The 16,496-nt window shown below is 40.2% G+C and overlaps 1 protein-coding gene across 1 annotated transcript in view; it reads left to right on the top strand.

The window, feature by feature from the left end:
* LOC114691799 (ATP-binding cassette sub-family G member 3-like) overlaps positions 1-16,496 on the top strand; it is a 78,427-nt gene that overhangs the window by 60,266 nt on the left and 1,665 nt on the right. Inside the window, exons 12-15 of the mRNA XM_037209250.1 lie at positions 5,026-5,150; positions 7,908-8,062; positions 13,121-13,210; positions 15,687-15,772. Coding sequence (XP_037065145.1) covers positions 5,026-5,150; positions 7,908-8,062; positions 13,121-13,210; positions 15,687-15,772 — 456 coding nt within the window. The remainder of the gene's footprint in view (positions 1-5,025; positions 5,151-7,907; positions 8,063-13,120; positions 13,211-15,686; positions 15,773-16,496) is intronic.

Genomic DNA, 16,496 nt, shown 5'->3' with positions numbered 1-16,496 from the left:
GCACATTTCCTATCAACAATTTATCAATCTCATCATTACCTTGTGCTAGAGGGCCTGGCAGACCAGTATGGGATCGAATGTGAGTTATATATAAAGGATAACTGAATAAATAGTGAAGTTAATTCTGATGCATCAGGGATAAATTCTGCAGTCTCAATATGTAACACCACTCTTTCAGCATACTGAGAGTCAGTAACTATGTTGAGAAGTTCTGAAAAATCCATTAATACCAACAGAATAGCATACAATTCCAATTTTTGAACTGAATTATAAGGACTTTGAACCACTTTACTTAAATTTTCTGATTTGTAACCTGCCTTTCCTTTTTTGTTGTCATCTGCATAAAATTTATGAACTCCAGATATAGGTTTTTCCCATACAATTCGAGGCAAGATCCAATCAGCTCTCTTTATAAGATCAATTCTATTGCTTTTGGAATATTTACTGTTAATTTCTTCAAAAAAATTACTGCAAGCTCCTTGCCAAGGTTCACTTTCTGTCCATAATTTTTCAATGTCCTCCTTAGTTAAAGGTATGACAATTTCTGCTGGGTCTATTCCTGCTAATTGATGAAGTCTCAATTTTCCTTTCCAAATCAAGTCAGAGATTTTTTTCCTCATAAGTTTTTAATTTTTATTTGGTTTATTTAGTAAAAATATCCATTCCAATATCATATCTTCCTTCTGCATTAATATTCCAGTAGGAGAATGGCTAGAGGGTAGAATAACCAAAATGCCATCAAGCTTTGGATCGAAACAATCCATGTGTCCTTCGAGTACTTTCTTTTCTACCAAGGCCAATTCTTTCTCAGCTTCAGGTGATAATTCCCTTGGACTATTTAAGTCCTTGTAATCTTCTAAGTAAGGTTTTAAACAAATCATTCAGTTCATCATTTTTTACCCCAACAATAGTTTGTGGATGAGAAATGTCTCCAAATAATCATTGAAAGTCATTAAGAGTCTGTAGTCTATCTCTCCTAATTTGCACCTTTGGAGTATAATTTTTATAGCTCTATTTTATATCCTAAATAATTAATAGAATCTCCTCTTTGTATCTTTTCAGGAGCAATTTGTAATCCCCAGCAAGGCAAATTTTTCTTTACTTCTTCAAACATTCTTTCTAAAGTATCTGCATTTGAGTCAGCTAGTAAAATATCATCCATATAATGATAAATTATAGATTCAGGAAATTTTTTAAGTATCACTTCCAATGGCTGTTGTACAAAATGTTGATGCAAGGTTCAACATTCCCTATGGGAGGACCCTCCATTGATATCTCTTAACTGGTTGAGAATTATTATAAGTAGGCACTGTGAAAGCAAATCTTTCTGTCTTTCTTGTAAGGGTATTGAAAAGAAACAGTCTTTTAAATCAATAACTATGAGAGGCCATCCTTTTGGTAACAGAGTAGGCAAGGAAATTCCAGATTGTAGAAAGCCCATTAGCTGAATTACTTTGTTAATTGCTCTAAGGTCTGTTTCTATTCTCCATTTACTGGATTTCTTTTTAATAACAAATACAGGAGAATTCCAAGGGCTGGTTGATTCTTCAATATGATGAGCATTTAACTGTTCTTCTACCAGCTCTTCTAAAGCCTGGAGTTTCTCTGTTGTTAAATGCCATTGATGAACCCATACAGGCTTGTCTGTTAACCATTTTAAATGTAGAGCTGTTGGTGTCTTTGGAAGATCATCAGTTGTTGTGACCTGTTATTGTATAATATGGATGGATGCTGACCACTCATTAGAATAATATCTTCTAATATTTCTCTCAGAAACGTGCTAGTTTATGATTTGTTTCTGAGTTTGGAGGGATGTTAATCTGAGTATTCCATTGTTGAAAAAGGCCTCAACCCCACAGGTTCATAGCTATGTTAGCCACATATGATTTTAATTTTCCTCTCTGTCTGTCTGGACCTATACATTTGAGCCATCTTGCACTGTGTTTTACTTGAGATAATGTTCTAATTCCTAACAGTTGAACATTTACCTCTTGAAGAGGCCAAGTTGGATGCCAAAATTCTGGTGCAATTATGGTCATGTCAGCACCTGTGTCTACCAGAACAGACAACAAAACACCATTTATTCTTATTGTTAATTTTGGTCTTTGTTCATTAATAGAAGTTTGCCAAAAATTTTTCTTTATGTTTTCTCCTGAATTTTCTGTTCTCTCTGTTTCATCATCACAAGCAATCTGGTTTATTCCAGTGGGAATTTGGTTATTTAATTGCTCTGAGTAGGGGTTTCCTCTATGACTGCAGGAAAGGTCTGCACTGGATTTTCTGTGGGGGTTTGCCTGCCTGGGAGTTTCCCAAAGACTGAGGCAAAGTATTACCTTGTCTGTTCCTTGTTGATCTACATTCATTGGTCCAGTGTTTTCCCTTACCACACCTTCTACATACTCCAGAAGGAAGGGACATTCTGTTGCCAGTGTTCCTTGAAGAAATATTGTTTCAAGGAATGCTCTGTTTATAGTCCCTTTTCAAATGTCCTTACTTTCCACATTCAAAACATCTGACATTCCTCAAACCTCTTGAAATTGCTTCTTCTATCCACATATCATCATGGTCATGAGCCTCAACATTAAACGTGTCTCTAATCTAATCTTCCAAGGGTGCAGATCTTGCCTTTAATGGCCTGATTATTCTCTTGCATGCTACATTCATGTTCTCAAAAGAAAAAGATTCAATTATTATCTGAGTAGCTTCTGAATTCAGGGCCATTTTCTTTACTGCTGAAGTCAGTCTTTGTAAGAAATCTATGAAGGATTCTTTTGGGCCCTGTATAACCTTTGTAAATGACTCAGTTTTGTTTCCTGGTTCCTCAACTCTGTCCCATGGATTCAAGTCTGCCATTCAACATAGAATTAGGGTTTAGATATTGGCCTTCTCCAACAAGCTGATCCTGGGAGATTTGTATACCTTTAGCCCTCCATTGATTTTCTATGTTTTTAGCCTCCTCTTTGAATCACATACGCCACTGCAGCTGTGCCCTGGTTTCCAGAACAGCATTTACCAGCTCTCGCCAGTCCTGTGGTATAATCTTATTATTAGTTGACCAGGAGTCAAATATTTGCTTTACAAATGGGGAATGCATGCTATAAGATACTATTGCCTCCTTAAATCTTCGTAAATCTAACATTTCAATTGGAGTCCAAATATTTTGTGCATTCACTTGACCAGGTAGCTGATGTATGGTTCCCGGATAAATTAAGGGTGATTGTATGAAAACTGGCTTTCTTTCTGTAACCTTATAATCCAATCCTAAAACAATTTCACTGTTAATTTCTTCTCTCTGAATCTGAATTTCTCTACAATTTATTTTAACAGGTTTAACAGGTTTTTCTAAAGCTTTTATCCTGGCACTTAAATTGACTATCTTTTTAAATAGTAAAATAAGGAGAAGGAAAATAATAATGTGCATAACCCCATCAACATTAATCTTCTCATATAGCTGTTCCACTTTCAGACTGCCTAATATTTTATCCAACAAAGCCCAATTTTCTTCCAATGTACACATAATAACCATTTTTTTTAATGTGGAAAAAATTTTTTCTTTTAAATAGTTTTTACCTTTAAAAATATCTGATATCTTAATTGACTTACCAAGTCTGCTTAGAGCAGTAGAAATCTGAGGGAATTTCAAAAGAGCTACCTAGCATCCGAGGTGGGAATCCAGAGAGAGAGAGAGAGAGAGAGAGAGAGAGAGAGAGAGAGAGAGAGAGAGAGAGAGAGAAACCACAAGTTCTGGCTAAAAGCTTAAATCTAGCCACATGTTTCCAATTGAGCCAAGTTGAGTCTGGGCTCTGCCTTCCTTAAGCTCTGACCACGTACATTGGCATTTTGGCCGAAAGCAGCTCTATCTGCAGTTGCAGTCGAGTACAGCTGACTGGTATCTCTGGCACGCCTGAGTTGTTCATAGCATCAGTATTTTGTTAATCTGGCTGCAATTAGCTCTAGCTTCAGGCAACCGCTTGTAGCTATATCTCAGTTGGGTCTGGGGCCTAGGCCGAACTAGGCCCAGGCAAGGAGCTGGGCCCACCGGTTTTTAATCAATTCTTGCCATGTGGGCACCAAATGTAGATGAACAGTCTTATTAAATAAGAAACACAGAGCCAAATGCAAAGTTAAAAGCCCAAGAGGTCAGAGCAGTAGCTGAGAGCTGAGACTAAAAACCCTTTCTTACCCTTTGCTGCCGCTGTCGTCCTTCCCCTCAGCAAGAGACCTACTTCCTGTGTGTCTGTCTTTTTATTGACTTTCTGTTCTGCCTTCTCATTGGTTGTAAAACCAACCACATGACCGCCTCATCACTGACTGTCTATAGAGACCTCCAGGTCTTCCATGGTTGGTATTGATATTAAAGGCATGTGTCTCCATGCTGGTGCTATCCTTGAACACACAGAAATCTGCTTGTCATGTGATTGGGATTAAAGGTATGCGCCACCATTGCCCGGCTCTTGCTATGGCTTGCTATTAGCTCTGACCCCCCAGGCAACTTTATTTATTAACATACAAATAAAATCACATTTCAGTACAAATAAAATATTACCATATCTGTCCTAAAGTGAGAGTAGCTGGAGAGAAGAATGTAGTGTCCTGAAGCTGCACTGTGACCTCAGAGTGACAGTGTCACCTTCTTCATGAGAACTGGAAGGAGAGAAGTCTCCATGACCACTGTCTGAGGTGAGGTAGGAATGAGGTTCTCCTCAGGGAGCCAGCTTCAGAGGGGCAGAGACTCTGAGGAGAGAGGGCACACTGGGCTGTTTTCCTGGAGGGGCTGCTGTGTGACCACAGTGGACAAAACAAGGTAGAGTTCTCTAATGGGGAGAATCCTAGTGAGAATGTCATCAGGATGCTGGCCTAGGGATGCTGGTCCCTAAGATGGGGACGTGTATGGGAGTCAGCCTGGAGCACAGGGGACACTGTCCTGTTAGGCTCCCTGTGGTGGCAGAAGTCAGTGTAGCCAGCATCTCACCTGTGCCTTCTGGACTAATCTAAGGGTGTATAATGTCATCTTTGTCTCTGTAGATATGAGCATACCAGTGGATACTACAGAATGTCACCATATTTCCTTGGGAAATTGCTGGGTGAGCTGGTACCCAGGAGGTTATTGACAAGTACTGTATTTACTGTTATAGTATTCAGCATAGCAGGTAAGTGACAAAGCAAGAGAGTGCGTCTTTACTCTTGGGGGAGTGTGTTTTGGTTTGTACAACTGTGGCAAGTCTAAAGTAGAAAAGCATAAGTAGAAAAGGACATCTCCAGTGTGTGCCATCTAAAACAGGTGTTCAGTGGGAGGAAAGTCTCCAAGACTTGTTCACAAAATACTGCAAAAGTTGTTTGTGAAACTGTGTTTTTACTAGAGACTCTGTGATTTATAATGAATGTAGACATAATGTACCCATTTGAGACAGTGCCAATGGAGCAAGATCAATTATTAGATGCCTATCCATAGGTATTGTGAAAGATTTATTTTTTTCTTTATGTTTCTGCCTTTGTGTGTGTGTGTGTGTGTGTGTGTGTGTGTGTGTGTGTGTGTGCACTAAGTGAATGCAGTGCCTGGGATGGTCCAAAGAGGACATCAGATCCTCTTGAACTGGAGTTACAGAATGTGAGCCACCATGTGGGTGCTGGGAATGGAATCCAGGGCTTTTACAATAACAGCACATGCTTTTAATCAGTGAGCCATGTCTCTAGCCCAGCTATGCTGGGGGATGTTCTGTATGGCAAATGTGTTGCTCTGATTGGTTAGTAAATAAAACACTGATTGGCCAGTAGTCAGGCAGTTAGGTGGGACAAGGAGGAGAAGAATTGTGGGAAGTGGAAGGCTAAGTCAGAGACACTGCCAGCCGCCACCATGACAAGCATCATGTGAAGATGCTGGTAAGCCACGAGCCATGTGCCATGTGGCAAGGTATAGATTTATAGAAATGGATTAATTTAAGCTATAAGAAGTTAGCAAGAAGCCTGCCATGGCCATACAGTTTGAAGCAATATAAGTCTCTGTGTTTACTTGGTTGGGTCTGAGCTGCTATGGGACTGGTGGGTGAGAGAGATTTGTTCTGACTGTGGGCCAGGCAGGAAAACTCTAGCTACACAGCTATATATTTTTCTTTGTGTTTCTGTATAAGTGACTCTATATGTAAATAAGATATAGAAATGTGGATAATACGTTATACATATGTATGTAGGCAAAACAACTTAAATGCATACAGTGTCTTGTGGTACCTACTCTGACAAAGAGAGATGATACTGAATTTGAGGTTTTTTGAAATTATATAATTATTTGAAATATATGCATAGATTCATTTGTGTATTATGGTTAAGTTTCACCCTAGACTAATTGTTCAGAATTTCCATGCTTTTCACACACACACATACTTACACTCACACACACATTCACACATACTCACACAGACATGAACACACACGGACACACAAACACAGACACACACACTCACATATATACACTCACACACACAGAGAAAGATAAGCATTGATAAAGCTTAGACTTTTTTTTATAAGACAATTCATTCAGAACCAGTCATTTAGACCATGGGTTGGTTATGGGAAATGTACTTGTCCTGCAAGCCTGACAACCTGAATTTGATCCTCAGAATCCACAATGGAAGAGAGAATCACTGGAGAAATTTGTCCTTCAAATCCACATGTACATTATGATACATGTACATCATGGCACATGTACACCATGGCACATGTACACCATAGTACATTATGGTATATGCACACTATGGTACATAGACATTATGATACATGCAGACCCATAATCACACATGCATTATACACACCATGATAATCATAACAATAACTTTTTAAATAATTAGGCATGGGACTCAGCTCCCAGACTCTGTGTCCTTGTAATATTATAAAAACACAATACTGTCTATGACTCATAGCATTAGGTCAAGAAAGATTACAAATCAGCTTATGGAACCCATTGCCTTACTGTATAGCAGTTACATGGTGATTTCCTAGGGAAAACTAAAGTTGGAGGCACCCTCCTGTGTTCTAGATATTAAAACCACTGCAAGGTTGTTTAATCCTTGCCTGAGGTTTTTGCCCCGTGATGAACATAACCAACTCGAGAGGAAAGGGTTTATTTCATCTTACAGTTCAATGTACTTCAAGAAGGGAAGTCAGGTCAGGAACTCAGGGCAGGAACCTGGAGGCAGGAAGTGAAGCAGGGGCCATGGAGGAGTGCTGCTTACCGGCTTGTTCCTAATGATTTGTTCAGCCTGCTTTCTTATAAAACCCAGGATCACTTGCATATGGATGGCATTATCCACATTTGTCTAAGACATAAATCATTCTTTGAGAAAATGCCCCCACTGGCCTGACAACAGGCCAGTCTAATGCAAGCAATTTCTTAGTTGAGCTTGCCTCTTCCCATATGACACTAGCTTGTATTAAATTGACAAAAACTAACCAGCATAGTCCTGATCCCAGTTTCATTACTAGTGCAATTATAATAAACACAGGGTAATGTGGATGTGAACCTGTTCTACTGCTGATTCTCCTGTGAGAGAATTTGGTAACATTTTTATTAGTTGTGTTGCCTGTGGCTCTCCATGTCAGGATCTCATAAATTGTCCATAATTATATATAGAAGATAACAGGTATTATATGGAAAGGTATTTTGTGGGAAATATAAAAATAAAGCCACATGATGGAGTTGGAGAGAGGCTCATTTGTTAAGAGTACTTGCTGCTTCTCTAAATCCCCAAATTTGTTTCCCAGCATCCACATGATCAGGTAGCACTTGAAAACCCAGGGAAACTGGGACGCTGTGAAGCTGTTACTAGTCATTTTGATTACTAAAGTATTGTTTGAAATATGTACAATTCTCTTGATTTATGTAGATGAACTGTCACCACTTTTTTCTTTCTAAGGAGTAAACACAAATGTGAAGGATTTCTTCGCGATGTCATTTACCATCATGATGTTGACTTATTCAGCCAGTTCCCTGTCACTGTCTATAGGGGCAGGGGACAGAGCAGTGGCTGTGCCAACACTGCTTATGACCATCTACTTTGTATGCATGCTGGTGAGTGTGAATTGTGTTTTTCTGAAAGGATAATTTTCCTTGTGTTCCTTCTTGTACATGTACATGCTTGACACATCAGCACATGGGACATGAGTCCTTATGCTAAAGCTTATTATGGTCTGTAGGAGAGAAGGAGCCACCTTTCCACCTAGAATTTGTGGCTACTGCTCTGATGTCAGTACTATGATGTGGGTAACATCCTCTTTCTAGTGATCTCTTACCAGACATTTCTTGGAGTAATATTACAAACCATAATAACTTGGAACTTTAAGAAAGTGGTATGATTGGCTGATCTCCCCCCACAAGACAGATTGCAGCCTTCCTTTCATGCTGTTGTAAGAGACTTGCCTGCTGTTTTAACCACAGCAAGGTGATTTGGTTTATTCGGTCATCTCTAATGGAAAAGGAAGGGTCATGATCTGCAGTTGGTTGTTTCACTCTTTACTCTTTGCTCTGTTGGTGGCCCACCATGAAGCTCCCAAATAAATCACACCGAATCTTATTATTACTTATAAATTACTGACCTTAGTTTGGCTTATTTCTAGCCAGCTTTTCTTAACTTAAATGATCTCACCTACCTTTTCTCTTGCCTCTGGGCTTTTTTCTTCTCTTCTGTGTAGCTTACATTCACTCTTACTCTGTGACTGGCTGGATGCATGGACCCTAGAGTCCTCCTCTTCTCCTTTTCTTGCTCCTCCGTCCTCTCAGTTTTCTCCTTTCATTTATTCTCTCTGTCTGCCAGCCCCATCTCTCCTTTCTCCTGCTGTTCAGCTCTTAATTAGACCAATCATGTGTTTTAGACAGGCAAAGTATTACAGCTTCACAGTTAAACAACTGTCACTTAAAAAAATAAAATACATCTTTGTTCCACAGCATAAACAAGTATAACACACCTTAAAATAATATTCTACAACAATGGTCAATGTAAGTGCTCAGCAGGAGGAGCGTATCTCAGGACTCACTTGTATTCTGAAAAGTGTTAAAAATAGTGGAAGATGCTAGACTCCTATGCACTAATCAGTCTCCTGAATTAGCATACTTCTGCTCCTTTTTCTGTAATTGATTACCCCATCTTAGTCTTTCATACTATAAAATATACATTATTGTAAATAAATCAACCGATAGATGGAGCCAGATCCCACATTTCCCCCCAAAAGCATATTAAGTAAATAGAACAATTGATTCAGTGTTAGTACTCCTATCCTTTCTGCTGGTACAAGAACATACTGTAGCTTGGCGATGGCAGATGCACGTCAGTGAATAAGTGCTAAGCTTTGTTTTTATTTCCTATATATATGGCCATATATGTATAGCCATCTAGTAATATAAATCTTCAATAAATATGTTATTAATTAATTTTTGTTTGGGAGATTCTTAAATACACATAAAATGTTTCCATGCCATTTTCTCCCTCCAAAATCCTCCCCTGTGGACTTTTGAAGGAGAAATGTCCCCTAAGACTCAGGGACTTCAACACTTGGTTTGCAGTTTGTGGTGCTGTTGGAGATGTTCTGGAACCATTGGGAGGTAGAGATTTGATGGGGAAAGTCTGTCCCTGGGTGAGGGAGGGTCTTGGGTGTTTATAGTCCTGTCCCCTTCCTGTTCCTTCTCATCTTTTCACTGTCACGCGAGGATGTGAGCATTCAGCTTCCTCTCCCACTTCCTAGCCTGCTGCCTGCTGCCATGCCTCCCTGCCAGGATGGCCTCTTGTCATACTGGAAACCTGAGGCCAAAGGAACTCTCTCTTCTACAAGTTCCCTGACCATGGTGTTGTGTCACAGCAACAGGAAAGTAACAGCTGCATTTCCTGTCACTCTCTCCACTCTCCCCTCCCTGACTCATTCTTTGTTTCGCTTTTTGTAAATGACTGGGTCTACTAAGCACTGCCCATATGTGCCTGTGTGTAGAGCCATCTACTGCAGCATGGGTAGGCCCCCAGGGGCCACATCCTTAAAGAAAACTCGCTCCCCCTCCCAGCAGCCATCAACTGCTAGTAGCTCCTCAGGTAGGGGTAGGAGGTCATGTCCACCTCTCCCCTCCATGCAGGGATCTTCTCTGACTTGATCTTGTACATGTGTCCCCATGTTGTCACACTGCACTGCATTCCCATGTGTCACTGCCCAATAGTGACAGGAGAACCCTCTTTTGTTGTAGGTGTCCACAGCCTCTGGCTCTTACAATCCCTCTAGCCTCTTTCATCCTGATCCTTGATCCTTGGGAGGAGGGGTGTGATATACAGATGTCCCATACAGGGCTGGATCCTCTGTAGTCTCTCTTCTCTGTATGTTGACCTGTGGTGGGCCTGTGTTAACCACCATCTCCTGCAAAAGGAAGCTTCTTTGATAAAGGTCTGAGATGTACTAATCTATGGGTGTCACAACTCATTAGAAGTCAGTTTAATACCATATCCATTTAGAAGAATAACAGTAGATTCTCCTCTGGGCCCAGTGACCCCACAAGCCACAGCATCAGAAATGATTTCCATCTTGTAGAGCAGGCCATAAATACAATCAGAAATGAATGGTCAGTCACTGCCATTGTTGTAGTCTGTCCAGTGTTCACCTTGTATTGCTTTGACCTCAAGAGAAAGAAAAGCAGAAAAAATCCAGGTAGGATGGTCAGTGTCCTTGAGCATAGTTGTGTATTCACCCCAGGTCTCCTGCAATCCCCTCCTACATATTTCAGCATTTCTAGCTCACTGCCCATAGTTAGAGCACCCAATCAAGTTGTAAGTCACTACATACAGGAGACAAAGAAAAACTGAAGGAAAGTTCTGCCCTATCATATTAAGGATTGGACTCACAGTACTGTGCATGCCTGCTGGCCTGGGCTGTAGACTACAGACTTCCTTTTTATAAAGGAAGCCTTGGCAGTCTGGTTCTTAGGCCTAAAAACCTGTAACATTCCTGGGCGCTCCTGTGGGGTATGGTGATGTGGTTTTCACCTCCCTCATTGCTGGGGTGCTGGACTCTCAGGGCATGGGGCAGTAGACAAACACGGTGCTGTGGACCAGTCCATCTGTAGGAGATGGGCTCTGCTGCCATTCTCAAGCAATGACCCCACAGCACAGAGGAAAGAACAAGGGCAAGGAACCATGTCAAGAAGTTCTGCCCATTGGTTCTGGTCTTTCTACCCCAGAGTGTAGAAGGGAAGCCTAGTCACCTTTCAGAGCCCAGAACTGCCTGAGCATTGTTATAGAAGATTTTTAAAAAATGAAATGTGCTTCTACATTGACTCCAGTGTATTAGGTGGAGCGTTAAAGAGGATTGAATGTGTACATATAAATAAGATGGAAAGAGCCTGTGTGACCCCTCCACTTTCCCTTTTCATGAGTGATCATATACTTAAGGGGAGAATGTGGGTGCACAACAGAGAAGTTTGAAGAGGTGGGACACTTTACACTGAAGTGCAAGGCTACTGACATCATTGCCCGGGGAAATACACAATCTCAACATGAGGAAAACCTTTAAAATTAGTATTTAAATGTCTTGTTTATTATTTTTTTAACATGTGCCTTTCTAACAATTCATTTTCATGTGTGTCTAATCTTACCCTTTCCTAAAAAAACAAAACAAATAAACAGAATACGTACATGTGTCCCAAATTGTCTCCTTTGGTTCATCCAGGCAGTCTTTAAAATTATTTCTCAAAAGTAACCTAACAATACTTCATTACCTAAAAGACATGTTGGTGGAGTTCACTTTGTCTTTACTTTTGATAATGTGCTTATAAAGCTGATGTAGAGAACTAAATACTTGGATAAACTGTGTTAACTGCATAGCACATGTGCCCAAGGAGGGATTGCTACACTTGTGTGGCAGGACATTCCCCAGGCTCAAATATCCTTTTCCTTGGAATGGGACCATGGCCCTACCAGAGCAAATGGCATGTTGTCATCTTTATGAGAGAGGGACACAAGGTGGCAAAGTTTGCCAGGGTCTGTTGCTCTTGTTCCCAGATGTGCAGACAGGCCCACTGGAAGCCTCTTATCCATAGAGAAGATGAATTATTGCTCACACAAAAGGGGGATGGATTATTTCACCAATCTGACAGTCTTATTGTTATTGTTCAATATTGTTCTCCCAACCTTGCTCTTTTTTATTTCGATGTGTAACTTTATATTATTTTTTCAGTTTCTGTGAATTGCATTAAAATTATTATGATGGGGATTACATTGACTCTATTGATTGCTTTTGGTAGGGTGGATATTATAATTTTTATCCTATGAATCTATAAACATGAGAGGTCTGTCTATCTTGTATTTTTTTCAATTTTTTCAGTGTCTTAAACTTTTTATTGTACAAGTATTTCATTTGTTTAGATTTATTCCAAGATTCCCCACCCATCCACTCACTCCCTTTTTCTGAGGATTTTGTGAATGAGACTATTTCCCTCATTTTTTCCCATTATGTTTGTAATTTGTACTTAGAAAGCTCCTGACTTTTCTATGTTTGTCATGGTGTTTTATCACAGCCACAGGAGAGGAACTAAGACAACTGGTTATTGTATAAAGTATCTATTTGGGACTTTAAAACTAGTTATGAAGTCCATTGTTGCATTTTCTCTAGAAGTATTTGGTCAGGTGCAGTCTGAATGCATGCACACAGTCACTGTTTTGAATATTCTAGTGTACATTAGACTAGATAGGGCAAGTTTTATGTGAACTTCAGAGCTGTCTCTTGTTCATCCTTGTTCATCATTCATAATATCTACATAAATTAGATATTACAAGGAATCTAAAATAGATTTTAAATATGGGATGAGGGTATTTAAAGTTTAAAGAATATTTATAGCTTGCAGGCTATTTTAAAGATGAAACAATATCTATAGGATTTGACTTCTGCAGAGATGGATGGCAAGTCCTTATTTTAAAAACCATGAAGAGCCTTGGCTTTGCAAAAAGTAAAGAATTCTGTTTAGAGTTAACTGAAAGAATGTTTTAAAGAGATAGTCTGATTAGAAATGGTCAGAAGGATGAAGGAGTCTTGAAGAGGGAGCATCTTGCCTAGAATTCTTAGTCAATAGACTGGATCTAATTCATGGTTCTGTCCTTTGTAGTATATCTCAGGTCTATCACTACAATACACTGACTTCATGCAAGACCCTGGATTGATTCAGTACTTCAACATTCCTCATTATGGATATACAGTAAGTTGTCTTGTCTGTCACTGTACTTGGGTCTCCAACTGCAGCAACTGAAATGAATCCCAACCAAATCCTTTCCCCAGCTGTAATCTCTAACCAGCAGCTGCCCAGGATTTTCCTTCTAGGAGCAAAAGATGAGAATTTTCCTGTTAATTCTTGCCAAAGGTCAGTGAGTCATCTGGGGTTTTCCCCAGTCACATGATTTATTTTAAAGTACATTTTTATTGATTCTTTGAGAATTTCACACACACATATCATGTATCTTTATCATAATGATTCCCATTCCTCGACTGCAACTCCTCCCAAATCTCCCCTAACTTCTACTCTCTCCCAACTTCATGTCTTCTTTGTTAGTGACCTCCAGAGTCCACTTGGTGCTACCCATATACTCATGGGCATTGGGCCATCCACAGGAAGGACAGTCAACCTACCAGGTCTGCATTCTTCCATAATGTCTGCATTTCTTCTCAACTGCTCTTCTCAGACAACCTTCTCAGGATATGTCTGCGTTAACTCTCCTGCAAAAGTCAACAATGCAGACCATTCCATGTGCTTATATCTTCTCTCATCTCAGTTTTCATGACAACTTATATTTTCACTGCAGCGTGCCCTTCCTATAAGTGGACTGTTTCTAAGCCAACCCCTCATCTTTGGTGGCTTTCTGATTTAGTGTCACTTCCGTATTTTTAGGGGCTTTTCCCCAGGCCAACTCTCCCACTATCTGCTCCATCCCAGACTGGGAAACTCTGTATCAATAATCTTACTCCATGTTATTTGAACCATAACCTGAAGTATTGTGTCTACTTTTTTTTTTTTTTTTTGAGGATACTATCAAAGTCCAACCTGGTGAACCAGTGAGTTTTATTAGGGTTACTTACAGGAGCACTAATGACTCGCACACAGCTGCATTACCAAAAGCCCACCCCTAGCATGAGTCACAGCTCTCAAAAACTGGAAACCTGGAGCACACTGCACAGTTTGCTAACCAACTAGAGACCATCTCTGCCAGGCAGCTCAGCTGACCAGAGCCTCTGCCAGGCAGCTCAGCTGACCAGAGCCTCTGCCAGGCAGCTCAGCTGACCAGAGCCTCTGCCAGGCAGCTCAGCTGACCAGAGCCTCTGCCAGGCAGCTTGTCATGTTTGACCAAGTCTCTCAGCTGTCCTTATGATTTAGGTAGGCTTGGGACAGGAGAGGCCTGGTCAGTCTGCTCAGTTTCAGGGACTTCCTGAAGCTGTTTTGAGTTGTTTACTTTCAGAGTTTAAGGAGCTTCCCTGCAGGATGGTCTGTTTGGCTTCCCTTAGCAAGCCTGTTGTTCTACCTCCCTTGGACACCTTGGTGCAGAGGGGAGGGGCTTGGACCTGCCTCAACTGAATGCACCAGACCCTGCTGCCTCCCCATGGAAGACCTTGCCTTGGAGGAGGTGGGAATTGGGGGTGGGTTATGGGGGAAGACAGGGGGTGGGAGAAGGGAGGAGAGGGGAATCTGTGGTAGATACATACAATGAGTAGAAAATCTCTTAATAATAAAAAAGGGAAAAAAAGAAAAATCAAGGACATTAAATTAAGACTATTACCTGAAAGTCATGTATGTTCACAAGCTTAACAATAAAAACAAAAGAAATGTGGTTAAAAACAAAAAGACACAGGTGTTTCATGGGCCCCAGTCACATGTTATTTGAGAGAAATAAAGAGTGAGAAAAATCCCAGAGTAAAGAGGAAAGATAGATGATATGATGAAGAGCACGCGGTTGTGATTCTACCCAATAAGGAAATAATGAAAAGGCCAGGGACTAAGATATATAGTTTATACCAAGAAATTAAAAGAAATAGAAACCATGTGATATCGTAGCCATATTGGTTTGCCAAGCTTTCTCTGCAGTAAAGTGTGTCTTAATAGACTTTCTTACTCTCATAATCACAACTGGTTTTGATTAAAACAAGAAAAAAATATTGTTACTATGAATTAATAATATTGTTTCAATGACAGTGTTTACATGGTTATGGACTTTGCAGAGAAAGAGGTGCCTGAGGTAATCTAGTTGGAGAGTCCACCTCTTAGCAGTTGGGAAACCCCATCATTTCAATCCTAAGCCTCCAGAGTGTGGGGGAGGGGCACTGCTTTGCTGGGCAGACTGAACTTAATAGGGTTTTGTTTGTTTAAAAGTATTTTTGGAAATAGGCAGGTGGTGGTGGTGGTGGTGGTGGTGGTGGTGGTGGCACACGCCTTTAATCCTAGCACTTGGGAGGCAGAGCCAGGAAGCTCTCTGTGAGTTTGAAGCGAGTCTGGTTTGCAGAGAGAGATCCAGGACAGGCACAAAAACTACACAGAGAAACCCTGTCTTGCAAACAACAACAACAACAATTTTTTTTTTTTTTGAAATTACAGTCAAGATTGAACTTGAAGTTATAGCTGTGTTTAATCTTTGGAAACTTATATAAATTAAACTATTTCCCTCTCCCTATTCCTGTTTGTGTTACAGGCTTTGCAGCACAATGAATTCCTGGGACAAAACTTCTGTCCAGAACATAACACATCAGAAATCAGTAAATGTCAGAACTACGTAATGTAAGTTTGAGTTCAGTGTCAAAATGGGGACACAGAATGCTCCTAGACTTGGAGGGGAAACCCATCCTTTCAGGATTAACACTGTCCTCTGCCAGTTACCCAGAGAGAATCATTGTACCCAGTGCACACGTGGATGTGTTTTGATCCTACTGCTCCTTGGTATAGAGAATACTTTAAAAATGATTTTTGTGTCTTGATTGTGGATTTGAATTCCTTGTTTCAGAACATTTGAGTTTGACATAGTCTGCCCTGATTGTTTAGGAAGGACATAGGTTTCTACATGTATAGATCATGGTACCTGTGAGCAGAGACCGAGAATGTCAGGGCAGCAAGGCTAAAGTGAGTGAGCTTTGCCTGCCAGATTTCAGGGTCTTTCCTCTGCCTCACACTCTGGAAGACTTTAGAAAGTCAAAGGATAGTACGTGTGTGTGTGTGTGTGTGTGTATGTAGGGTGTAGGTAAAATCTCCTATCAGAAGACTTGTCCTGCAATGAAAAACACACATTTTACTATGTTGAGAAGGAAATATCATTTTTGTCTAATGCCAGGAAAATACCTTTGCTTTCTATGATTGTTCTCATTGATTTAATTTTGATATATAAATGGGAGAGTAATATGATGATACTTTAAATTTCTCATGGATGCTCAAAATAATAATGACTAACAGTAACACAAATTATGTTTGAATTACTGATAAGAAAACAAGTATGGGGGGATATCTTATT

Source organism: Peromyscus leucopus, chromosome 10 (assembly GCF_004664715.2).
Source record: "Peromyscus leucopus breed LL Stock chromosome 10, UCI_PerLeu_2.1, whole genome shotgun sequence".
NCBI lineage: Eukaryota > Metazoa > Chordata > Mammalia > Rodentia > Cricetidae > Peromyscus > Peromyscus leucopus.
Note: the sequence above shows the minus strand (reverse complement) of the source record. Positions and strands in the feature narration are given on the sequence as shown.